Source organism: Acipenser ruthenus, chromosome 1 (assembly GCF_902713425.1).
Source record: "Acipenser ruthenus chromosome 1, fAciRut3.2 maternal haplotype, whole genome shotgun sequence".
In the NCBI taxonomy this organism is placed as follows: domain Eukaryota; kingdom Metazoa; phylum Chordata; class Actinopteri; order Acipenseriformes; family Acipenseridae; genus Acipenser; species Acipenser ruthenus.
The window spans coordinates 15,024,679-15,050,912 of record NC_081189.1 but is presented as its reverse complement, the minus strand read 5'-3'; the positions used below and the strand labels follow the sequence as shown (position 1 = coordinate 15,050,912).

The following is a 26,234-nucleotide window of genomic DNA, read 5'->3' as shown; positions in this document are numbered from 1 at the left end:
CCTCCGAAAGCTGGTCACCTCAACGTGGGGAGCCAACCCAGCTATTTTGCGAACTACTGCTATTGCCTTGTGCTACTCCACAGCAGAGTATGCATGTCCAGTGTGGAATCCATCCATGCCAAGAAACTAGACCCTGTTCTAAACTTTTTCCTTTGGTGTTGGCTTTAGACATCCTGTTGTTCCACGACAGCTGTCTGTACTTACTGGCTGGCATTGCACCACCTGATATCAGGAGGAAGGTAGCAAGCCAGGGGAAAAGATCACGGCAGTCGCAAAAGAGCAACCAAGAGCCTTAAATCACGAAAGAGTTTTAGGACCAGTGTTTCATCTTTGGATACGACAGCTGGCAAGACACGATTGAGGTTATGGAATTAAAGACTACGCACAGTTGGACACACTGAAATAGATCTGAAACTCCAGTAGGACCTTCCCAGAGGGGCCGATACAGACTGGTCAACATGGCGGTGCCTGAACCGCCTGCGCACGCAAACTGGCAGATCAAAGACTAACATGATCAAACCGGGCTAGTCTAATGACAGGAATACATGCAAGTGCGGTGAAGTGCAGACCATGGAGCACCTGCTCATTTGCCGACTCCTTGGGCAGACCTGAATGAAGGAGGACCTCGCTGCAGCGACAGATATAGCCATCTCTTGTGCACGGTTCTGGAAAAACATCTAGTTTGTGACAAGGATACGAGAAGAAGAAGAATACAATGTATTTTGTTCAGACGAAGATAACCGTAGTCCTTTAACAGCTCAGAATTTCTGGAATGTGCAGTCCTCAAAGAAAACTGCCAACTAAATGTCAAATCAATCTTCCTGTACTCTCTTAGGAAGCCTAGCAACCAAAATAAACACAATGGAAAGCAGGTAACCAAAAATAATGACTGAAGGGACCTTTAATTATCAGTGTATTGTTGTACGGCACGGTTTAATCTAGACTTGGCTGAAGGCCATTTAAAATGCCGCAAGGATGAGAAAAGTATTTTTTTTAATACAAAGGTTAAACATGTTTTATATTACAAATGGAATAAATCAACAGTGCTGAGATGTGGATGGGACAGATAGTTTGTATGGTCGAGTGACATTTACAAGTGTACAGAGAAAAGGGCATTTGGTGTATTCAGTAGAGATATATATGGAAGCTGCATCTCTCTGTTACAAGCCCATTTCTGTCACACACATTTCAATGACAAAACTTTGGAGGCTAGTATCCAAGGCAACACAAATATATGTTTTACCTATGATGAAGAGTGTCATGGAACATTCTGTTTTCCACCCCACCCCCCAACTTCCCTGAAGAAATGAGATCCAGTAATCAATGAGGAATGGGCATGCTGTGTCTCTCAGGGACATATTAAACACTTTGTAGACACTTTGTCAAACCTGTCTTACCATGGTGGCCCTACTCCCTCCCTGTTTTTATGGCAGGTATATAAACATTACAAAAAATCTGAATTATACAATTTTCAACCTTTTAGTTAAAATGTATACACAGTATTATAGAGAACAGTTAGAAATACAAACTACACTGTACAGTTTTCTGTCAGCGTTTCTAAAGGGCTTTCAAGAACATCTTAAACCCAGTCCTTGTCAGGAGCCTAGACCTAGCCTAGAGCTCATGAGATTCTGTTATCAGATATGTGACTGCAGTGTATCTTTATAGTACACTGAAGATAGCACAAGCCAAAATGTTTGTGTACTTGATTTAGTTTTTTATTATTTATCATTTATGTCAAAAATAAAAGGATATATTATATCTTGTTAGTTTTCTATATCCTATTATGTGTGTTCTGTAGCTAAAAGATGAGCTGGTTTTAGCAATAGCCACTAGGGGTGTGCAACTGTTCCATCTGCAATTGTGGTAACTGCGAGTAAATAAATAGAACACCTTAATGCAAAATCAGTTTTAAAAGAGGACACATACACATTACAAAGGCAAGAAATTCAACAACAGGAACATGTAGATTAAAGGCTGCTACACAGCAGGCGCGATGTGACAAGCGTAACGTGCAGCGATGCGATAAAATGAATAGAACCTATACTTTTATTAAGTATCTTTCACACCACAGGCGACACGACAGGAGACGTGGGGGGGCGACACCAGGGCAACCCTGGAGCGACGTGAAATAAATAGGATTTTTTATTTCTTCGAGCGACTACTAGGGAATTGAGCAATTACAGAACAGCTTCAATGCATGGTGTCCACCAAGGCGAAGCAGTATGCTAAATGATGGAGGAACAAATAATACCCACAGCTATTATTTGTTTATTTAGCAGACGCCTTTATCCAAGGCGACTTACAGAGACTAGGGTGTGTGAACTATGCATCAGCTGCAGAGTCACTTACAACTACGTCTCACCCGAAAGACGGAGCACAAGGAGGTTTAGTGATTTGCTCAGGGTCACACAATGAGTCAGTGGCTGAGGTGGGGATTTGAACCGGGGACCTCCTGGTTACAAGCCCTTTTCTTTAACCACTGGACCACACAGCCTCCTAGATGTCAAAGATCATCCCAATTAAAGATAGAGAGATGAAAGATAATATATGGGTCAATTTCGATGGAACTGGATAAGCCTGGTATGTATGATTTATTGCCATATGTGTTGAAATAACGCCAGAGAGCCACTTGCTTCACCTTCCCAGAATCCTACTGGAAAATGACAGCAGCCCAAATCGGGGCCGACCACCAGACAAAAATGAAAAAAGTATATTCAACTAGAACAATCAAGTCTGTTTCACCTACATTTCAGAGCTCCTTAAGTTGTGAGATGTGACAATAGCAGCACCCCCCGTACTGTATAATGACATATTGTAAAGCACTGAATCCCCACATAATTACAGCTAAAAAATAAAAATCTGATTTGGGGAATAATTGAGAAGAGAATGAGAAGGTAACTAAATTAGATGAAGCGAGTCCCTTTGTTACAGTATAAGCATTCACACATGAACTAAATAGAAATCTTGCTGCTGGCTGTTAATGGCTGTTAATGGAGCCTACAGGGTTCCTATCACACTGCAACGCCATTTTGTGTGCAACTTTAGAGCTTAACAGCACAACCTGCAGCAGAACAGACAGAGCACAGATATACCTATGATGAGCAGAGGCAAGCACAGCACAGATATACCTAAGATGAGCAGAGGCAAGCATAGAACAGACAGAGCACAGATATACCTATGATGAGCAGAGGCAGGCAAGCATTTCACAGATTTAATTTACAATTCAAATGAAAATGTTTATAATTGATTTTACAAATCCCCAATGAGACTTCTAAATTCCTCAGGGCAGTCTGTCTGGATGTGCTGGGCCCTGCCTGAATAAATGTGAAAAACATTTACTTAAGAGAACAGTCGCTAGTAAACAGCAAGGTTTCCAGCCAATGCAGGTAATCAGCAAGCCAGAGGAGAGCCAACTTTTCGTTACAGAAGGACTGAGTGATACTGCATGCTCCTGGGAGAACATGCATTACAGTATACACAGCAGCAGAACTACATTATGCCAATTAAAAGAGCAGGAGGTGGGAATGCACTCGCTCGGGTGTGCTCTATAGGGAAAACAGGATAAAGGTTCACAGCAAACCTTTGGGATGCCAGTTGAATCCCTAATTTAAAGTTATACTGGATTTATGATAAGCAACCTACCCATCTAAAGGTCCAGTAAAGAATATGCCAGAAGGTTTGTGGTGCAAAGGCACAGGTGGCCAGTCTCTAGCAGGACATGTTAATTGCAGGGATTAGCATTCTATAATCTTTAAATGTGTGGTGGGGGGCGAAAACCACCTTTACATTTTAAAGGGTCTGCTGATTTCATTTAATGGGAGAAATACATGGATCAGAAAATTCTGAAATCAAACTGTTATGTCAAAGTTCTCACAATAAAACTGGTATTGGTACTGTATTACCAGATTATTTGTTTTAAAATAAATATATTTTAATCTTTTTCCTTTTGAAATTTTGCATCGTATTAAAATCAGGAAATTAAGGGAAAGGGAATCTAGAGTCCAGTCACATAATGTCAATCAATGTTACAGCAAATGCCAACCCATTATTCCAGGAATTTTATGTCAAGTCCTCAAAGCACTGCTTTATTCTTTTCTGTTAATTAGCCGCAACACTAGTTTGCATAAATTGGTTTAGTAGCGGTCTAAAAATAGGCATTTCAAAATTGCAGGACAGCTCTCTAGTCAAGTGAAGAACTCATCTGCCATGGCCATATCTGTGTTATACGAAAATGTGGAGTCCGGGTGCAATACTGTTACTTACTGAACCCCACAATGGAACATTATTATGTATAGAATTCTAGGCAAATAACTTCTGAAAGCATTGCGCCATATACAGTAGATTTATATGTTGACTGCATTAAACTAAAGCTGATTACCAAGCTGGATAACAGGCAATTACCTGATTAGACTAATCTTGCCTAAAGGCAGCGACACAGTTTCAGATAAGATACAGTGACATTAATAAAATGCAAGTGCATACTTAAATTAGGCTGGCAATACACTCTGGACCCCAGGACATACTTGGAAATTTCAGCCATCTAAATTGTGACAACATTGGAATTGGTGCCTTTGTATTGGAAAGGTGCAGTAGCCTCTGTCTACTGTACATGTAGAGGGGTAGATAAGAACAGACACACCTGCAACATGCAGCATGCTCTTTTGTAGCTCTTTGATTCATTTTTGTATGCAAATGGAAATCCAGACCAGTATTTGGTAACACATAAAAGAGGTTATCAAACCCCTCTACAGTACATGCAAAAGGAGTGAGAGGCTTCAGTGCAGGTAGCCTCTATAAAAGGTTAGAACAGGTTTGGGAACCAGGGTTTGAGATTCGATCCAACTGTCCCTGTTGCATTTCAAATGCAATTCCAGCACAATGAGAAGGTCTGAACACTAAAGGGACCGACAGTAATATCAAACCGGGTCAGTTCTAAGGATACTAGGGGATAAATTACTGCTTTCTTTCCGATGTCTGAATGATTTGCCATGTCTCCGGATCATTTTCATTTGAATTCTGTTAACAGTGAAGTGCAGTGCCATCCCAGCTGCACTCTCTGCAAAGCCAAATGAAGAGGAACCAACACTTTATAATTAAACAGAAAATAAACCTTTGAAGATAGATTTAATCAATAACCAATTCAAAATGCCTGGAAACCATTCAAAAAGCTTGCCGTGCTAACAATGCAGCAAAGAACACACCACTCCGCATTAATAATGTGCTCCGAATAACTTGCTGCGATCAGTCTGCTTTCTGTCCCACAATGCACTATGGCATTTATTGTACCCGAGATAACAGGAATTGCATATGTAGGTACAGAGCCTGGTTGCTTAGCAACCCAGGCACGACAATACTTATTTTAACATTTTTGTTATCTAAACTGCCTTTTTGAATGCTAATACTGTATTTGCAACTCCAGCTGTGTTCTTTCCTATGTTAATAATTTAGCCAATGTCTATATATATAGATATATATTCCTGTTCCTTTTTTTTTAAACTGTTTTTTTGTTTTGGTTTTTTTGACTTGTTAAGGACTCCTTGATCACTGGACTGCTCTATTCTAAAACATTCACTTCGGCAAGTGGCAATATAAATTTTAAGAAAAATAACTTTCAAATAACGTCATGCACAATGTAAAATAATACTTGACATGATTTCACACGTTATGAGCTCCTGAGTGGCACGTAAGCCTCCAATGAATTTAAAAGTAATGGAAAGGTGAGAGATAGCCTCACAGGGAGGGGCTACCCCTTCCTAACTGATGAAAACAAATACCAACGCATTAGTGCACTGAGGAAGGCACTGGCTGAAAGGGTTGTCTACTTGACTTTAGATCCCAAGATTCATCTCATGGGACCATATTGTTGAAAAGCAGTTCTAAATAAATTGTTTCTACATAAATACTACAAAGAAAATGTAACATATGGATAAAACATAATCTTTGAAACATCTCTAAAACTTGGAAGCAAGTACTGTAAAACACAGTGTTAGTGAAATAAGTGACAACTGTAAAATGGTAAACTCAGAATATCTAATCGCGTTGTCAGTCCTTCTGCAGCATACCAATGCGCCCCCAATTTTGTGTCTGTTTTTCTAATCATAGTATGGTCCTAGCTGCCCATTGTGGGCTTGCTTGACTATGCATCCATTGGAAAGAATTTGAACTGGGGTTGCGATACCCAAGCTATGAATCATTATAACACGGGTTTCATAGGGAACGAATAGCTATGCTTCCTCTATTCAAACCAAGCTAGCACTGTGCATTCTTTAAATACCTGTGTAACTCTTTGAAATCAGAAATCTGTCGTTTTGCACTGTGACGACCCTGAACTGCCTGTAAGCCTTCACCAGCTGTGAACACACAGTGAGATATTACAGTAACCTGGATATTGTTGCATTACTATTCTGGCTTTCGAGTTAATCAAAAAAAAAAAACACAAGACCACAATGCAAACACACATAAAGAAGGTTCTAACAGATATAACATCTCTCAGTCCTAAGCCTGAAACAGCCTTCCCTTACCTCTACTATTGTTACTTTAGCTGCCTTGCACATGGGCTGGTTAAAATTTCTTGCTGTTTTCCTGTATAATAAAAATGCATAAGTAAAAAGTGTTAAGATTGCATTTCAGTGCAGAAAACACGATAGCAGAAACACAACTAAATGCTTCAAATCAATGCTAAAGCTAACAGTGACCTCTTGTGGTACAAGCAAAGCATTACAACTATTGTTTTACCTGGTGCTGCGTGTACATTACATTACTTCAGGTACTATATACAGGGGAGAGTATGCCATTTTCTATAGAAGGACTCAAATGGTACATATAGTAATAGTAAAAAAAAAAAAAAAAAAACTTTAGTGTGGCAGCACCATGTATAGTTTCTGTTTCTTTCTGAATATAAGAATTCTGCTTCAATATTAGTTTATTTTATAAAACACATATTTCTGAAATGTATTAAAGAAGCAAATAAAGCAACTATCATGTCACCATTGATTTAATTCTTCCAGCAATACAAAACTATACAGGAACACTGGCCTAGGATAACCAATTCAATAGTTCCACTGGCTTATACAATACAACAAACAAACACTGGCCATAAATATACGGGTTCCCTTTCCTAGACCAGTACACTGATCTGCAGGCTAATAAGAACAGAACCCTACTGTACCTGAATATTACATTCCCAGCTCGGTCTGCTTTCCACGCCTTAACCAGTGCAAAATCCCCAGTGATGGCCTTCTCCATAACGAAGTGACGCCCATTGAATTCACGGACCTGAGGACACACAAGAAAACTGATCATGAACAACTGAACAATCAACATATCTGAACTCTGTTTACAGTCATGTCGAAATCTCACTCTAGCAGAACTGTATCTTTCCGTCTAGTCGACAATTACATGAAACAAGAAGATAGGGCTGTCAAGTTTAAACATGGATGCACTTCAGCATATTTTTTGCAATTCACAAAATGTGTAAACTCAACTTAGACATACCAGCCACTAAATTCAATCAGTTTGTTACACGTTTGCTGGTGTTGTTAGAATAGTATAATTTGTACTCCTTATTAAATAAAAAGCAACTTTGAAATGTTTTTTTTTTTTCCCATTTACATTTAAGTGTTAGTTGCTAGAAATATTTTAATGGTTAATGTTTTTTTTGCAGACAGAGCAATTAGCTTAGCTTCAAATTCAATTCTTATGTTTTTGTTATTGTCCTCACTCAATTGTTATCAAGCTCTGTGTTTCGGATGTATTTTGTGTGTGAAGGGGCTTCACCAGAGTTCTGGAGTTGCTCTTCAGTTCTTGTTGCCTGCTACATCAGAGCATGGTCTACCATTTTGGATCAAATTGCCTTTTGTTTTATGGCAATACACAAGATGGCGTATACGCTCACTAACAGAAAGACGCTGTGGCTGATCTAGACCATGTTGCATATGTTTATGATTATATATATAATGTGTGGTGGATGGGCTGAGTGTGCAGGCGCAGTAACCAGTTCGAAGACTTGTTTTGAAACTTTAAACAGAAACAAAAAGACAAACATTAACCCTAACTCTTCCTGGAGACCCTATCTATACAGATGTGTTTGTTTACTTAACTACAGCTAAGACAGGTAAGCTGTTTCCCTGACAAAAAACAAGTACTGTGATTATATGTAGCGCACAGATTTCACACAAGTAAATACTGTTTGTTCACCTCTCCTTACACTCCACGTGGAGTTGAACTAAACAATACAGCTGGGTAATTATTAATGAGTTAATTCCAACTGAACAAGCATGCAATCATTACCTCTAATTAAAGACGGTTACATTGTTAAAAACACATACTTTAACCAAACAGTGACATCTAGTGGACAAGTGGTTGTAATTACAATTTTAAACCCCGCTGTCAGGAAAAATAGACATTGATAGTCTTAAACGTACATATTTTCCCTCAGTAACCGTACCATTATATACAGTTGTAGTCAAAAGTTCACATACCCCAATTTAAATTTATAATTTATAGAACTTTCTCAAAAACAAAGAATTTTAGGAAAAATCTTTTGTAGTAAAAGTTTTGCTTTTGTGGATGAGGAAAAAAGTAACAAAAAATAGATGTCTACAATTATTTATTTCAGCAATTTGTTTGCAAATCTCTAAAAATGCTAATTCAAAAGTATTCATATGCTTTGATGCTATGATAGTATTGTCTACAAGGTGGTAGAAATTGATAATGCAGACCCTAATTCTAGAAAAGTTTAGAAAATGCTGGATTGTAGGTGAACATTCTTAGAGTATAAAAGGGTTAGGCATAGGATGAGTGCTGTCATTACCAATAAGTCAATATGAAAAAAAAAAAGTAAAGAGCTATCTGAAGCACTCAGGCAGAAAATTATTTATATAAAAAGCTGGAGAAGGATACAAGAAGATTTCCAAGCATTTGAGTATCCCAATTTCAACTATTGTTTCTATTATCAAGAAGTACAAGACTCATGGTACTGTTACAACACTCCTGGAAGAAAGAAGGTTATTTCACCAAGAACAAGTACAAGAATTGTGAGGAAGGTTAATAACAACCCGAGATTGACTGCCAAGGATATTCAAAGTGAATTGGCTGCAAGTGGGACTGGGGTTTCCATTTCAACCACAGGTCAAGTATAGCATGGTGAAGGTCTCAAAGGTCGCAGGACAATCTCAAAACAGCATTTGAATGACGGATATGAGTTCGGTCAAAGGTTTTGTGGAGTCCAGCTATTTGGTCACGCTGATAGTCGTTACATTTGGAAAAAGTCTGTTGAGGCGTACAAAGAAAAGAACACCATACCTACTGTCAAGCATGGAGGTGGTAATATCCTGGGGCTGTTTTTCCTCTAATGGCACAGGAAATTTAGTTCAAATACATGGTAAAATGGATTCCATAGCATACCAAAAGATACTGGCCAATCATCTGAAACATTCCGTTACAAAACTTGGTTTAAAGCGCAACTGGCAAACGACAACGATCCAAAACAAACATCAAAATCAAACTTCAGAATGGTTAAAGAAGAATAAAATCAAAGTTCAGGAATGGCCTAGTCAAAGTCCCGATCTAAATCCGATTGAGAATCTTTGGTATGAGTTGAAGAAGGCTGTGCACAAGAGAAGTCCTCAAAATTTAAATTAACTGGAACAATTTTGCGTTGAAGAATGGTCAGAAAATCACTAAAGAATCATGCCAAAAGCTCATTGACAAATATCCTAATCATTTAAAATAGGTTATTATTGCTAATGGTGCCTCAACTAGATATTAATTGAATTGTCCTTGTCAGGGTATAAATACTTTTGAATTAGCATTTTTGGAGTTTTACAAAAAAATTGCTGAAATAAATAATTGTCGACATCTATTTCATATCCACAAAAGCAACATTTTTGCTTCAAAAGACTTTTCCTATAATTGTTTGTTTTCGAGAAATTTCTAGAAATTATAAATTTCCATTGGGGTATGACTACAACTGTACATATATAACCCTTTATATAGTGGGAGGGTCCTGGGTGACCTTACCTCTTTCTGCTCACTTTCAATGGCTACGCTGCCATCTTTGTTATACTTGATGGGCGAGCCCCCCTCCTGAATCAGCGTGCCGTAGCCTGTGGCAGTGAAGAAAGCTGGCACTCCAGCCCCCCCAGCTCGAATCCTCTCTGCCAGCGTGCCCTGCAACATGGGTGAGAAACGGGCTCAAGTAAAACATCTCAGTGCATTCCCAGCTCTGTACAAGCATGCAGATCCAGTCAGAAAAAACATCTCACACCAATTCAACATTCCTTGAGGTCACAACTTTTAAAGGATTCAGAATAACAACCCGTTCTTAAAAATCCCAGATAGCTGTAAGAAAACAAGAACGCTGGCAAAAGAGGGCTTTCATGAATACCAGTAACTTTACACTCAATCACAAATGTGGAGGCAATTTAAAGTAGACACGCGTTTTGGCTAATGCGCTGATTAGTCATGAACAGAACTAGTAGGGTGATTTGATCAACCTATGCCCGTCAGGGAAAAGCCACGGCTGTATTTGGAAGAAAAGCAAATGGAATCCCCTAAAGTCTCAGCAACCAGCTAATAATAAGGGGCTAATGCAATGCAGGTGGATTATCTTGTACTGTACCATGCTCTAATAAAAAGGCTTTGCACAGGAGCCTGCAAATAAAACATATGCAGTTTGTATTTACTGATTTAAGGTCTATTTGTTGATGGGTAAACAACGGACAGAAATTGGGATGGATGCCTGGAAAAATCTGTAGTTACAGAAACACAACAACTTGCAGAAACACCAAAGATTAGCTTTGCAGTTTCACCCCATCAATTAGGCTTCCACAAAGTTACCAAAAGTTTAATATTATAAACATTACATGAAGGTAGGTTATATTTAGTTCCCTCTCATGACCAAAAGTTTTGCAGCACTTAGAATTTTAGGATTGAGACATAATTAAAAAAAGAAAATGTGAACATAATTTAGATGTTTTATTTAACATCATGTACTCAAAGAAACTACCAAATAGTATTGCAAAAGTGTACCGGAAGCCATAAAAGTAGTACCGTATTTCATGTTAGATTTCAAAATGTCAAATTTTTCAATTTTTGTCAGCCTGAAAAACTACAAAGCAGTATGAAATTCAATATGTTAACGTAACATTATTCAACAGGTTTTATTTGACTTTATGGAGCAAATTTTTTTAATTCTCAAGGGTGATGCAACACTTTCGGCCATAGCTGCAGCTTTTGAATGAAGAGTTACTGCCTTGCTGTAGTATACTCCTTTTTGGCCATTGCTAATAGACACACACCTGAAACTTGTAAATGGCAAAACAGAGTACCTAACAAATAATTATTTTGTTTAATTAGCGCAAGGTGTCATTTCACCACTGCTTAGGTATGCCATCTTAACACCATTTTTAGTTTCTCCAAGCTCTGTTCAAATTGTATTACATTATTAATTGAATGTATATAATTCATAGGAATTTATAGGAATTGCAGTTAGGTGTTTTACTGGGAACTATGGGACTGTTTCCCTATGTGTTGTAATAATAAGTAATGCAATTCTAAAACTGTTCTAAAAATTACATTTATTCTATTGAAATACATGTCGCTTAAACTGGGATATGAAGGGATACAACTCCTCTAATGTGAGAAAGCAGAAAACCCAGGCATTTGTCTTTACACAGTTGAACCTACTAAAACATACATGAAACTGTGGTTCTTGAAAATGTGTTGATGTACCTGGATATTCCATTCACTTTCCTGTCAATGGGAAACAATTCTGCTATTCCCCAGAACTGCATTTAGCACCCTGTACAGTAGGAATAAAACAGGTGGTGTTCGCCGTGCTGTAGACTGGCTGGGATTAATTTAGAATCCATGTGATCCATTTTTCCAGTCAGTAAAACAGCACAGCACACAGCAGGTCCTGTTTATTTGTAAGCTACGGTTGCTGTCCTCCGTGGTATGTTGCTCGGTAACACTGCAGGAAGTTAACACTACATTTACATACAAAAAAATACATTTTACTAGCATTTCCTGTTCTGCCCACATATGACTACAAACCAGTGTAGGTGGCTGCAGAATCCAGCTTGCAGCAATATAACAGTGAACATAAATTGCGAGTTCAGAGGGCATCCCAATGAAGCATTAAGAGTTGGCACAAGGCATGTGCAACTTGAAGAGGAGCTCAAACTGGATATAAGCATGGCTAGAAGAGACGTCATGAGACAACACTTTATCTGACCTCTTTGAGGTTTTTATTTTCTTTAGAGTGTTAAGGCAAGTCTTATTGGTTACACTGAATTGGTTACACTCAAACAGAGCCTATGGGAAATTGCTGGTGTGGCCAGTAGATTGCTTTCCTATAAGTGTTAGCGAGTGGGAACAAGATGAGTGGAAACAGCCCGAAATAAAAATACAATTTCATTAAATGATAGGGTTACAGAGATCCAGCGCTGACTCACTCCATTGGCGTGGGATAACATAGTTTGGACTTGTGCAATATAACTTGCACAGTTGACAGATGTAATATAATAGATAGACTATCTATACATCCCTAACAAAATAAAAACAAACAAAACCAATTGTGATTATACTGTAAAATCGTGTGTTTTAGCATTGCATGCATTGTTAACATTAAATACGTTATCATAGTTTTTGTTATTAGGTATTTTTTTTAAATAGTGGCATCATAATTCAAATGTAATCCTAAGTTTAGAGCTGGCAAAGCTAAGGGATACTTTGAGATCATATTTTTCACATTAAATTATATAACATGTTATACTTCAACAAACAATAACGGGTTCTGAATATTAAAAGCCAGTAGTGGAAGAACAGTTACAGTATTTTATGAACTTTCAGGTACAAAGCCAGAACTCTTTTTACAATCACAGTTTTGCTTCACATCAGGCCTACTATATCACACTGGTATAACAATCCAGAGTCTAGCGTGTGGCTCCGGGGGTTTCAAGACCTCTCCTCACCCACTTCCTTTTACTTTCCTTCTTAATCTCTTCAGTGTAGGTGTGCTAGCAGGTTTCTCAGGTAGAAGAGCCCTGCATCACGTCTCCTCCAGTCAACAGTCACCCTACCTGAGGAGTCAGCTCCACCTCCAGCTCTCCTGACAGGTACTGCCGCTCAAACTCAACGTTCTCTCCCACGTATGAAGAAATCATGCGCTTTATCTGCTTGGTTTGGAGGAGCAGTCCCAGCCCGAAGTTATCAACTCTGAATGGAAAACAATCAACACAGCAGTGGGGGGTTATTTAACACTCAGCCGAGAACAAGTTAACAGCAACTGCATCCACACACCAGAACAGAGATACAACAGGGAGGGGATGTGAGGCAGGGTCTCCTGCATACATATGCGGGTTATTTAGCCAGAAGACGCAGCTTAACAGAAAATAAAGAGCTTCCTGTTTTGGTTCTTGGCAGTATATCAATCAAAACTAATGACCCAAATAGAGTACTAAACCACTGTTAAAGCTGTAGTAGCAGGCAGAATCACAAAGGGAGTCAATTGCCTTGCCAAGGTCATGAGCTGCCGGTATACAAGCTATGAGACGACACTGTCTAATAATATAACAACTGCTCAACAGGTTGCACCAGATATTGAGTGACATCTACTCCAGAAACCACATTTCAAAAGCCTTGTTGACTGGCTCCAGATAATAATAATAACAACAAAAAAGGGCAATTTTCAATTATTATTATTTATTATTTATTTCTTAGCAGACACCCTTATCCAGGGCAACTTACAATTGTTACAACATATCACATTATACATTATTTCACATTATTTTTACATACAATTACCCATTTATACAGTTGGGTTTTTACTGGAGCAATCTAGGTAAAGTACCTTGCTCAAGGGTACAATTTTCAATTGTCCCAATCATTATACAGCCAGACACCCTTAAATTTATGCACAAGGACTAGAATAGCACTCCTGTCTTACCAGTGAGGGTCCCCATTGCTCCTAGACCTGCTATGCACCACAGCACTTTAAAAAAGCCTGCTTTGCAACAAATAGTGCAAGATGACCTTCTATGCAGCTTAGTGTATATAGCAGTGGATGGCAGAGGTACAGTAGTCTTCTTAACTGTGTTGCATTCTGTGTCCCAGACCATAAAGCTGACCGGTTAAAGAGTAAGTCACTTCAAATGTCTTCATGGTTTGCTAAGCCCTGGCGATAACATTTGTTATTTATAAAGAACTCCTCAGATATTCTTTCCATTTGTAGCATTTGTTTTGCACCAGTGCCAGGGGCACATGCCTAGCAGTTCCCTGGCTTGAAATGGGTCTCTTTCTATATTTAAAACATTACATGCTTGAATCCACAACCCTCTCTCCCTCCTCATCCACCAAGAATCTCGGTGTCACCCTCGACCCCTTCCTCTCTCACTCTCAGCACATATCTACTCTGGCATGTTCCTGTCGCTTCTTCCTCAGCAACATACACAGAATTCGCCCCTTCCTCACCGACTACTCCACACAGCTCCTAGTTCAGGCCCTGATACTGTCCCGCCTTGATTACTGCAACTCCCTCCTGGCCAGCCTTCCTGCCTCTGCTACCAGTCTGCTCCAGCTCACCAAAAACTCTGCTGATCGCCTTGTCTTTTCCCTTCCTCGTTTCTCCCACACTACACCACTGCTCCGCTCTCTGCACTGGCTCCCTATTGCTGCTAGCATCCAATTCAAAACTCTTGTACTCGCCTATCACTGTGTTGACCTTTCTGCTCCCCTCCTATCTCCCTACACCCCCTCTCGCCCCCTCCGCTCCTCCACCTCCGGCAGACTAGCTGTACCCCACCTCCACAGCCCACTCCTTCTCCACCCTTGCCCCCCCAAGTGGTGGAACGACCTACCCACGGATATCAGGCGCTCAGTCCCTGACCACCTTTCGGCTCCTCCTCAAGACACATCTGTTCAGACAGCATCTCTGAACCTCACAACTCGACTATACTGGACTATATGGCACCCATTTGTACTAGTACATGCATCAGTTTGTACTTGCATTGAACTACTCCATACCTTGCCGTATTCTACTACTGCTCCTAACTGTAACTACTTCCTGTATCTTGTATTTGACTTTACTCTTACAGGTATCTGTATTCACATTTTTTGTAATTGCTCTTACTTGAAATCATTCTCATCCATTCATTGTACTTACTACGTGCTCATACTGGACTTCACTCGTATGAGCAAATATTTTTACTATAAGTTAACTGTGCTTAGTTGAACCCGCTCTTACATGTAATTATTTCCTGTAATCTCTATTTTTGCTCTTACTTGAATTTTATCTTTTGCAACCGATTTTATTGTACTTTAAAACTACTGTAATGTGATATTGTGTAACAATTGTAAGTCGCCCTGGATAAGGGCATCTGCTAAGAAATAAATCAATAAAAATTACATAAAGTGTTCTCACAAACCATGGCCATTGACATGAACTGCATCCTGAAGAGAGTGCATGTTATACTGTACTACCCCGTCCTTGAGGGTTCAAACTTTACTTTACTGTGTTTGATGTTACGCTAATAAAAGTTCACAGGATTAAAACCTCCTGTCTCATTGAGTAACATGTCGATAAGCAAGTAGGGAATTGTAGCAGGGTGGCTGAGTGGTGACGTCAGGCCAATTACCTGCCTCTTTGGTTCATTTAATTGAAGTGATTTGAGTGGGGAACCTAACCTTAATCTTTTGGGAGTTAACTTTTGCTATTAAACTGATTGGTTTAATTAGTGTTTTGATATTGGTACATTGGGGATCCTCTTGCTCCTGGTAAATTTAAGAGGTGGCGTAGTCAAACCTTATTGTTGCAATAGTAACCAAGTTGCCCCCGTGCCACAATACAATACAAAATAAAAACAAAACAATACATTTTAACAGCAGGGCTTGGCCCTGCCTCCTTTTCATGTACAGGGACCCTGGCCCTGTTACAGGACTCTTAAGTGCTTATGAAAGATGTTGGGTTGAACTGCCCTGGAGGGACACCCTCTCAGAGGGTGAGAGGGCAGCTCAAGCTCAAGGCCGGCTCTGAGACAATGGGCCCTGTTCACAAGGATGGGCACAGAAATATTTTACTCTTTACAAAATACCTGTTTTAAAATAGAAATAGTATTACGAACTCCCACGCAATCTGGAAAAAGATTGCTGGGTCAAAGGGTGTAGATCGCAGGTAGGCCAAACTGTAAATAACGCAGGAGGATTACAATTTACACTGATGATTGCTTTGTGCAACAAAACATTCTTAAAAACAGCCCTGATAGTTTTATGAGTAAGACCCAATGTCTGTAAATGAGTGTTGTTTTGTGATGCGTCCACAGCCAAATAACAATCTCTTTGAATTACCTCCCACTTTGAACCAGAGATCTCCAGATGATCCCATCGCCAATCCACTAATTAACTGTCCTTGTTTTGAGCCTGTGTCTCTCCCTATTTGACTGGATTAGATTGAGTAGGATTACTAGAAAAAGACATTCACCAAGCAAGTCAAAATCCTCAGGAACAACTTGAAGCGTCTTTCTATGAACAAAAAGTATTTTCTATTTAAAATGTGTGTAAAATGTAAGGTAGTCCCTTTTTCACTACCAATGAATTCTCACGGCAAATTAAAAAGTGAAATATGGGTGAAAGAGCTTTGACACGAAAATATATACAGTATATACACCTTTGTACTTTCCAGCACAAAATGTGATGGTACGCACAGCATGTGTACACAGACATACAAACACACAGAGGTCCTGCTGATGTGGGTCAGTGGGTACACTCATTTGCACAGCATAACCTTTGTCATATATTCTATTACATATATTTGCACTTTTTGGGCTGTAGACAAGGGCACATTAACCTAGATAGAAGACATTTGAACTTTATACAGCGTGAGACTTGTTTCAAGTATTGTAGCTTCCCATTTAGGCTGTAGTATTATAGGGCAGCAGTGTGGCGTAGTGGTTAGGGCTCTGGACTCTTGACCGGAGGGTTGTGGGTTCAATCCCCAGTGGTGGACACTGCTGTTGTACCCTTGAGCAAGGTACTTTACCTAGATTGCTCCAGTAAAAACCCAACTGTATAAATGGGTAATTGTATGTAAAAATAATGTGATATCTGTATAATGTGAAATAATGTATAATGTGATATCTTGTAACAATTGTAAGTCGCCCTGGATAAGGGCGTCTGCTAAGAAATAAATAATAGTATTCAGATACATTAGTCAGGTGTTACAAAACCATTCAAAAGGAGCTGTAAGAAATCGTACATATCTTAGTAAATTTACGATAACTCGTCACCAAGCAGTATACCCTTGCACAATATAACACAAACCCGGTCACTCTTATCAATGAACTTGACAAAACATTATATATATATATATATATATATATATATATATATATATATATATACAGACGTGCTCAAATTTGTTGGTACCCCTCCACAAAAAACGAAGAATGCACAATTTTCTCTGAAATAACTTGAAACTGACAAAAGTAATTGGCATCCACCATTGTTTATTCCATATTTAATAGAAATCAGACTTTGCTTTTGATTTTTTATTCAACATAATATTGTAAATAATAAAACAAATGAAAATGGCATGGACAAAAATGATGGGACCGCTAACCTAATATTTTGTTGCACAACCTTTAGAGGCAATCACTGCAATCAAACGTTTTCTGTAGCTCTCAATGATACTTCTGCACCTGTTAACAGGTAATTTGGCCCACTCTTCCTGAGCAAACTGCTCCAGCTGTCTCAGGTTTGATGGGTGCCTTCTCCAGACTGCAAGTTTCAGCTCTTTCCATAGATGTTCGATAGGATTCAGATCAGGACTCATAGAAGGCCACTTCAGAATAGTCCAATGTTTTGTTCTTATCCATTCTTGGGTGCTTTTAGCTGTGTGTTTTGGGTCATTATCCTGTTGGAGGACCCATGACCTGCGACTGAGACAGAGCTTTCTGACACTGGGCAGTACGTTTCGCTCCAGAATGCCTTGATAGTCTTGAGATTTCATTGTGCCCTGCACAGATTCAAGGCACCCTGTGCCAGGCGCAGCAAAGCAGCCCCAAAACATAACCAAGCCTCCTCCATTTTTCACTGTAGGTATGGTGTTCTTTTCTTTGAAAGCTTCATTTTTTCGTCTGTGAACATAGAGCTGATGTGACTTGCCAAAAAGCTCCAGTTTTGACTCATCTGTCCAAAGGACATTCTCCCAGAAGGATTGTGGCTTGTCAATATGCATTTTAGCAAATTCCAGTCTGGCTTTTTTATGTTTTTCTGTCAAAAGTGGAGTCCTCCTGGGTCTTCTTCCATGGAGCCCACTTTCGCTAAAAAAGCGACGGATGGTGCGATCAGAAACTGACGTACCTTCACCTTGGAGTTCAGCTTGTATCTCTTTGGCAGTTATCCTTGGCTCTTTTTCTACCATTCGCACTATCATTCTGTTCAATCTGGGGTCGACTTTCCTCTTGCGGCTGCGCCCAGGGAGGTTGGCTACAATTCCATGGACCTTAAACTTCTTAATAATATTTGCAACTGTTGTCACAGGAACATCAAGCTGCTTGGAGATCGTCTTGTAGCCTTTATCTTTACCATGCTTGTCTATTATTTTCTTTCTGATCTCCTCAGACAACTCTCTCCTTTGCTTTCTCTGGTCCATGTTCAGTGTGGTGCACACAATGATACCAAACAGCACAGTGACTACTTTTCTCCATTTAAATAGGCTGAATGACTGATTACAAGATTGGAGACATGTGTGATACTAATTAAAGAAACTAATTAGTTTGAAATATCACTATAATCCAATTATTTATTATCTTTTCTAAGGGGTACCAACAAATATGTCCAGGCCATTTTAGAATATCTTTGTAGAATAAGCAATAATTCATCTCTTTTCACAGCTTCTTTGCTTTATTCTATGACATACCAAAGGCATGCAAGTATACATGATAAAATAGCTTTTAATTTCATCACTTTTCAGGAGGAATGAAGCATTATTTCAATGAGCTGTAAGGGTACCAACAAATTTGAGCACGTCTATATATAAATATATATATATATACAGACGTTATACGTTATACAATATTATGTTGAATAAAAAATCAAAAGTCTGATTTCTATTAAATATGGAATAAACAATGGTGGATGCCAATTACTTTTGTCAGTTTCAAATTATTTCAGAGAAAATTGTGCATTCTTCGTTTTTTGTGGAGGGGTACCAACAAATTTGAGCACGTCTGTATATATATATATAAATATTGGAGTCTTTGTGACCAAATAGATACTGTAAAAAAAAACTACTGTTTGTTATTTCTGTTCTTTTCTAAATAACAATCATGGCAGTGCGCTTACATCCAAGCTCGTCGAGATATTTCCCCGCAAATATCTTTGCAATAGTACAGTAAGATGTATCACGTTTAAAACAAAAACAGATTTCACCGCATGTATTACCAAAAGGTATATCTCATTGAAAAGGAAACCCTTCGTGCCAGGCCTGCCTTGAACACTACTTTGGTTTGTGAGCTATCAGGCAAGTGATCTCACAACCTCATTTGGTTTCTAACTCCTATAAAAAAATATCCTATAAAATCTTATCATGTCACATTACTCTCCACAATCACCATTCATATTTAACTAAGGTTTATTGATGTGGGAGGTCATGAATTGAATGCTTTCTGTTTCCTGCAAGTATCCATTCATTTAGTATATTTCCATGGCTACTTACCCAGCATTGTTACTGACTGCTGTTAATCCCTTCACTCCTGTCTTCAGTAAACTGCTAATCAGATTCTCAGGGATGCCACACAAACCAAACCCTAAGAAAAAAATAGAACAACAACAAATGATGAATAATCCAGAGTAGATATGTTCATAAAGACTACTATGTAAAAGACAGTAACAATCATGCACAGTGAAGAAGGACCAGTATATTATTTCATGCCTAACCCTCATTTCACAGAAACAGGAAACACAAGTGAAATGAAAATAAAACACAATGGAAATTGGACACTTCACCCTATCACAAGGTCAAATAAACGCATTGAAGAAAAAAGGATTGCTAAAACATATTACAGGGCTTTATTAAATAGCTATGGCTGCTGAAAAACACATAGTATTTGGATAAAGTTGCTATACAAACATTTTTTTTATGAGAAGTCAAATGGGAATAACAAGGGAATCAGTGAAAAAGATTAGAAGCTGCTTTTCCTTGCTTTACTAATAAGAGCAACACAGTTTACAGAACCCAGAGGTTAAACGAAGGTAACTGCTTCAGGTACCTCCAACAAGTACAGTGGCTCCACTGGGGATATCCTTAACAGCTTCAGTAGGTTCTGTGTAGAATTTGGCTTTCCTGGTGCTTGAGGTTGAAAAGTGACAGCCACAGCTCTGTAAAGACAATACATTTTCTGGGTAAATTCAAAGTGCACACACAATATGGTCCTCTTGTTTAACCCGTCACGCTGATTTTAAAATGTACATTACAATATGTAGAATAGTTTTTAATTATTAATCTTTAGTTCTATGTAGGGATATCCAACACTTAATGATGACCAGCTCTTTATTTTTCAGTGGAGCATGTGACCTCTGTAAACTCATACTGTTGGAAGGAGACGTTAGAAATGTTTGTGTAGACGCCAGACTTAAAGTCAGTTTGAAATACTGCCAGTTGGTTGATACAGATTTTTGTTCAGGTGGAGGAGGGGGAAGCCTGGAACAGTCTAACTCAATCTGAATGGGAGAGGCTGGGTGTGGGGGGATTGACAATTCACTAGGCGACTGTTACTCTGCTTCCCTCTTCCACATGGTGAATGGGAGAGCTTTTCAAGGGATCAAGGGGCATAGAGGCCATGACAGTGGTTGTTGACCTTGTGCATTCAGTTAAAACCAAGCAGAGGAACAAAAGTTTTGATCAATACACTAGTGTTTTTGGTCTTGAATGCAAGTTTGCTTTTTTCAAATATTTTAAACACATGTTTATGTTACAAAATATGTCTTTTAAAACTAATTTATAGGGATTTGAAAAGTGTATGCAATTGTGAGGTTTGTGTGCAACTATTCAGCAACAAGCATAGGAAAGCAGTAAGTATATCAATCACTTTGAAAGAGGCATGGTAGTGGGTGCTCATGGAACCAGCTAATCCCTCAACACATTGTTTTCAAATGTATGCTGTGCTACCCACTACTAAGGTCATTCTTAATGTATTTGCCAGTAGGGATAGCTGGTTATTCAGCTGTTTAGGTGCATACTTTGGAAGCTATGCCTCTAAAATATAATGGGTTTTTATATGTGGAATGTAACAGTTAAAACAATTTAGTAGTCAACACTGCAACACTTCAGACCTATATAGAGGTCTAGAAAAAATAACCCCCTCAAAACAGCACACCAGTTGACAGGTCCCGGTCTTCTGCCTACATCTAGACATTTCACTGCAGGAGGCAGGCCTTACCAGACAATAGAAACCTTTGACAGTTTGAGTCCTATTCTTTAACTATAGAACCCATAACAACAAGACTGACTAAACTTTGCAAATCGTAAATGGGCAGTCATTAATGGCTGCAGCGCACAAACTGAAACCAGAAACATTGAGGAGGCATAATTCAAACTCTGAAAGCTTTAATCCTTCCAAAACATAAAACAATGAAAAGCTCCATAATGATCTGGAGATTAACATTAAAATCTGAGATTAAAAGTGAAGAAAGTAAGGAATTGATCAATCTAACAAGACACACTGGATTACAACAAGGATTCTTCAAGATTGGCGAGACTGCCAAACATGAAAATCCTTGCCCCTCGAAATTATCTGTTTGGTGCACCTAAAATTTTATTTTAAACCTCTGCATTAAAAAAAGTCTTGTCATTTCCCCCTCTTAAGTAAGTGGATACCGATGCAGTGCTCATCATAAAGGCCTACTGTATGTTGTTCTCTCATATATATTCATGCCAGTACCTAACTCATTTCCGTGTGTGGCTTTCTTGACTGGGCCCTTTATTTCATGAAGTATGACTTGAACTGCATAAAAATACCCTATTTATTTAAAAAAATACATTTGAACGTGTCTCTGAAGCACATTAGCCTATTAAGGAGACGCCGATTTGGCACGGCAATACAACGTTGCTATCGTCCTTCACCCTCTGTAGACTGTGTATTCGTAAAGAATACGCTGTGGGTTTTCTCAAAATTAAAAATGTGTAACATACAGAGCAGTTAAAACTGCAGCCACAAAATACAAACCCTGTCTTACATTCCAATGTAAAGTGGTCAAACACCTACTGTTTCATTCAGTGCAAAACTTTAATACATGAGACAGAAAAATACATATCCAGATGTTTACTCAACATTTGAAAAGAAAAAATATACTTTTTTTTTTTTTACCATACACATATCAGTAATACCTGATACTGTATCTCTATACTTTGCTAAACACAAAACCTGTTACTACTATTTTTAGTTACACTTTTACTACAAGTGAATCAATGCACTTAAAAAAAAACATCCTTCTAAACCAAGAGGTCACTTGGCAAAGTTTTTTGTACCAAATCCAACAAAGTAGGCTTATTTGGCAGCACAACAGCAAAAGTTTCCCACTAATTAATTCAGGTGGTCAAAATTCAGCTCCAGTGTAAACAAGATCCCCTATGCTTTATGGTAGCTGTTTTTGAAAAGTAAGAACTGGGAGGAATATCCATATGGCTTGATAGAACACAGTACAGTAGGCCTACATCCAAACGTTTACTGTGATAAAAGAATAGGGAAGTGCAATAAAACACAGCGAAAACACAGTAAACGAGCGGCACAGTAAAGAATATTAACCCATTAAGTGTCATTGTCCTCATTTGAGGGCAGGCTGCTTTGTACATTTTTGGACCATTTTAACTGGCTACCTGTGGTTTAAATTCTTTCTAGCTATACTGTTAGGATAACTTACTCAAATTTTATTAACAGCAAAAGTTAAGTCTAAATGTAATGTATCAAATTAAACAAATACAGCTTGTGTTATGATATTCTGAAAGAAAAAAAAAATGGTACTAAAATTCATGACAAAGGACGGTATGCCCTTAGGATAAGGGCAAACTGGAAAAAAAAAGCTAGTGGAAGAATGAACAGACATTACAATACTGTAATATAAAATTGCTTTAAGAAGTAGGTCGTGTTTATTCAGCGTAGAGGACCATTCTATTTTTGCAGCAATTAACAAATGGGTCCGATATTGTATTGCTACTGTGTGACACAGGCTTAGCAGCCGTTTTTTTAAAAAAAATAATTCCCTTCAAGGTCAGCCACGCGCCATTGTTTACCTGTCATTTCTAGTTTGTGTCATCATTATACTTCCCATCCTTCTATTTGTTTTTTAACAAATCTATTTTAGTAAAATGTTTATTATTTCATAGCAGGATTCATAATCAATTAAACAAAGCTATATATTGAGTATTTTATTCTGAGGTAGCAAGCGCCGCGTTGTGCCGTGATAAACGACTACTCGAGTGCATCGAGGTCATGATATAGCACTAAGCTGTTAAAATTACAAACATTTGTGCACACTGCATACAAACTGTTTAATTATTCACATTTTTATGTCTGAAATGTTTTAAAAATAATAATAAAGAAAAAAAAAAGAAAGAAACGTTGATATCCTGTTACTGTTGAAGTATATGATCACTGACGAATACCATACTGTATAATTTATTATTTAATTTCAATACAGACCTTACTCCAAATATTACCGGCGTTGCTGATGTTGACGTTGCTTAGTGGAAAACGTATTCTGCTTAAAATGTTGTCTGTCTTTTGGAAGATCTTGTAAGCCGCCATCTTGATAGAAATGCTCTTTCTTTAAATATAATGCCAATGATGCATTTGGTGTTTGAATCGCAATCAACACTGTCAGTCAGAGCCGCGATCACTTAAAACGAAGGGAGGCAGGCAAATCAGAGAGGGAGTGACGGGGGCTCGGCGACATGCTCACTAATTTAACTGCTTCGTCACCAGTAGGCACGGACAGGTGCTCTTGAGCACCGTTGCTAGATAGTTTTCTTTAACCATTAAGTACCAATACATTTTTCTTTGAAAAAATCAGAACACACGCTGTATTTATGTATTTTGATACATTACATTTAGATTTAACTTTTGCGATTAACAAATAAATTACAAAGTAGCCTGTGCTCAAACGAGAACAATTGCACTTAATGGTTTAATAAAACTTAAAAGGTGACTGACATCCTTGGAGCCTTTGTGAGTCTAGTGCCCAGTTTAATCAAATCCAGTAACTGATGAAATATTGTATTTTTTTTAACGCTGGTAAAATACGGTTTTGTATGTATATGTTTAAAGAGACTATAGATTCAGATTAGGCCTAAAGATTCAGTAATATAATAGGCTACAATATATTACTGGTCATTCAGAGTTCTAAGAGCAATGAATAAGGCACTATTATTTCTTTTAAATGTAAACTGAAAGTCTATTATCATATTTTGGGTTTATTCAAATTATCTCCAGATTTGGCTAGGTGTATGTAACCTATTGAATTTATAGTAGAAGTGGGTTTCCTAAATACTAAGTAGTGAATACGTTATAAATACCACAGTGCTGAATTCAATGTACTGAAGTAAAAGTTTAGCAGCCCTATCTCTTAAAATGCCATTAACTAGAAAAAGGCACACATGAGGAAACAGGATTGGGATTTGTGTTTTATATTGGTTTCTTCTGGTATTACAAGTGCAGTACCTAGACAGACACATACTATTGGATCATTAAGACTGTTCTGGACAGATATAATGAGGAGGACACTGTGTTAGACTTCATATGGAAAAGCAGAATAAAATAAAACAACTACCCTACAGTATATGTAAAACTGCATAAAGTAGTAATGCAGTATACTGTATCACTGATCTTTCTTTACAAATGTTTAACCTACTAGACAATTGCATTCAATTGTGGTGCTACAAATTGGGTGAACGTGTTTAGAATCATGCCTAATTAAATGTGTGGTGACCCATGACCTGTAAATGTACCTGCTGAATGTCTAGGCTGTTCTTCAAGAAATCTATTGAGAACGTAAGTACTACAACAATTATTCACTTTATGTATGCTGATATTTCACCCATGATAATATAAAATATGAATGCATATTGCCTACACAAACTTTTATTGAGTCATTGAAAATGGTTTTTTATAGGTTACAGGTAAAATGATAACTTAAACTGAACGGTGTTAAGAGTCCATTTCTAACAGCTGCAATTAAAGTTTAACATTGTAACCTATTGAATTTATAGTAAAACAAAGTTTGTTTCCTAAAAACAAAGTACTGAATACATTATAAATGCAGTAGTTCTGAATTCTACGTACTGTAGATAGATTAACCTTTAGTTTAATAGCATGAAGTAAAAGTTTAACAATCCTATCTCTTAAAATGCCATTAACTAGAAAAAGGCACACATGAGGAAACAGGATTGGGATTTATGGCTTATATTGTTTTTTTCTGGTATTACCTGGACAGACACATAATATTGGATCAATTGGACCTTGGATAATAACTTATGTATCATTAGGACCTTGGATAATCATTTATCTTCTAGATATAATGAGAAGGACATTGTGTCATACTTTATATGGAAAAGCAGAATATACATTTTTTGTCAACTAAGAGACTGCAAAGAGCACAGTATACTAGTGAATCCTACACGAACATTTAAAATTAGAGACATCAGTGACATGAAAAAGTAGATCCCATGACCTACCATATATACGCTGTATGGACATGTGTGACATAGAAAGAATGAATCTTGGTTATACATCTCCCTCCCCACCTGTGAAGGCCCTGTGTAAAGGGAACAGAGTGCCCCGGACTGGATGGTCTGACAATTCATTCCAGTGAAAGGTGGAAGTTGGCCATCTAAAAAGGGGGCAGACCCATGGTACACCAAGTCATCGCCCCAGACGGGAAGCGATGTGGCAATGGCGGATTGGAGGAAAAATGGCTGCACTCGCAGCAGTGTGGAGTAGTGGTTAGGGAGTAGTGGTTAGGGCTCTGGACTCTTGACCGGAGGGTTGTGGGTTCAATCCCAGGTGGGGTGACACTGCTGCTGTACCTTTGAGCAAGGTACTTTACCTAGATTGCTCCAGTAAAAACCCAACTGTATAAATGGGTAACTGTATGTAAAAATAATGTGATATCTGTATAATGTATAATGTGATATGTTATAACAATTGTAAGTCGCCCTGGATAAGGGCGTCTGCTAA

At 38.3% G+C, this 26,234-nt stretch overlaps 1 protein-coding gene across 1 annotated transcript in view; it reads right to left on the bottom strand.

Moving 5' to 3' along the window:
- The window catches only part of LOC117404103 (succinyl-CoA:3-ketoacid coenzyme A transferase 1, mitochondrial), a 63,649-nt gene extending 39,757 nt beyond the window's left edge, over positions 1-23,892 (bottom strand). The window contains exons 1-7 of the mRNA XM_059007828.1: positions 23,703-23,892; positions 20,274-20,382; positions 19,721-19,811; positions 13,089-13,224; positions 10,024-10,173; positions 7,172-7,278; positions 6,525-6,585 (exon numbers count right to left, since the gene is read on the bottom strand). Coding sequence (XP_058863811.1) covers positions 6,525-6,585; positions 7,172-7,278; positions 10,024-10,173; positions 13,089-13,224; positions 19,721-19,811; positions 20,274-20,382; positions 23,703-23,807 — 759 coding nt within the window. The 5' untranslated portion in view covers positions 23,808-23,892. The remainder of the gene's footprint in view (positions 1-6,524; positions 6,586-7,171; positions 7,279-10,023; positions 10,174-13,088; positions 13,225-19,720; positions 19,812-20,273; positions 20,383-23,702) is intronic.
- Between the last annotated feature and the right edge of the window lie 2,342 nt (positions 23,893-26,234).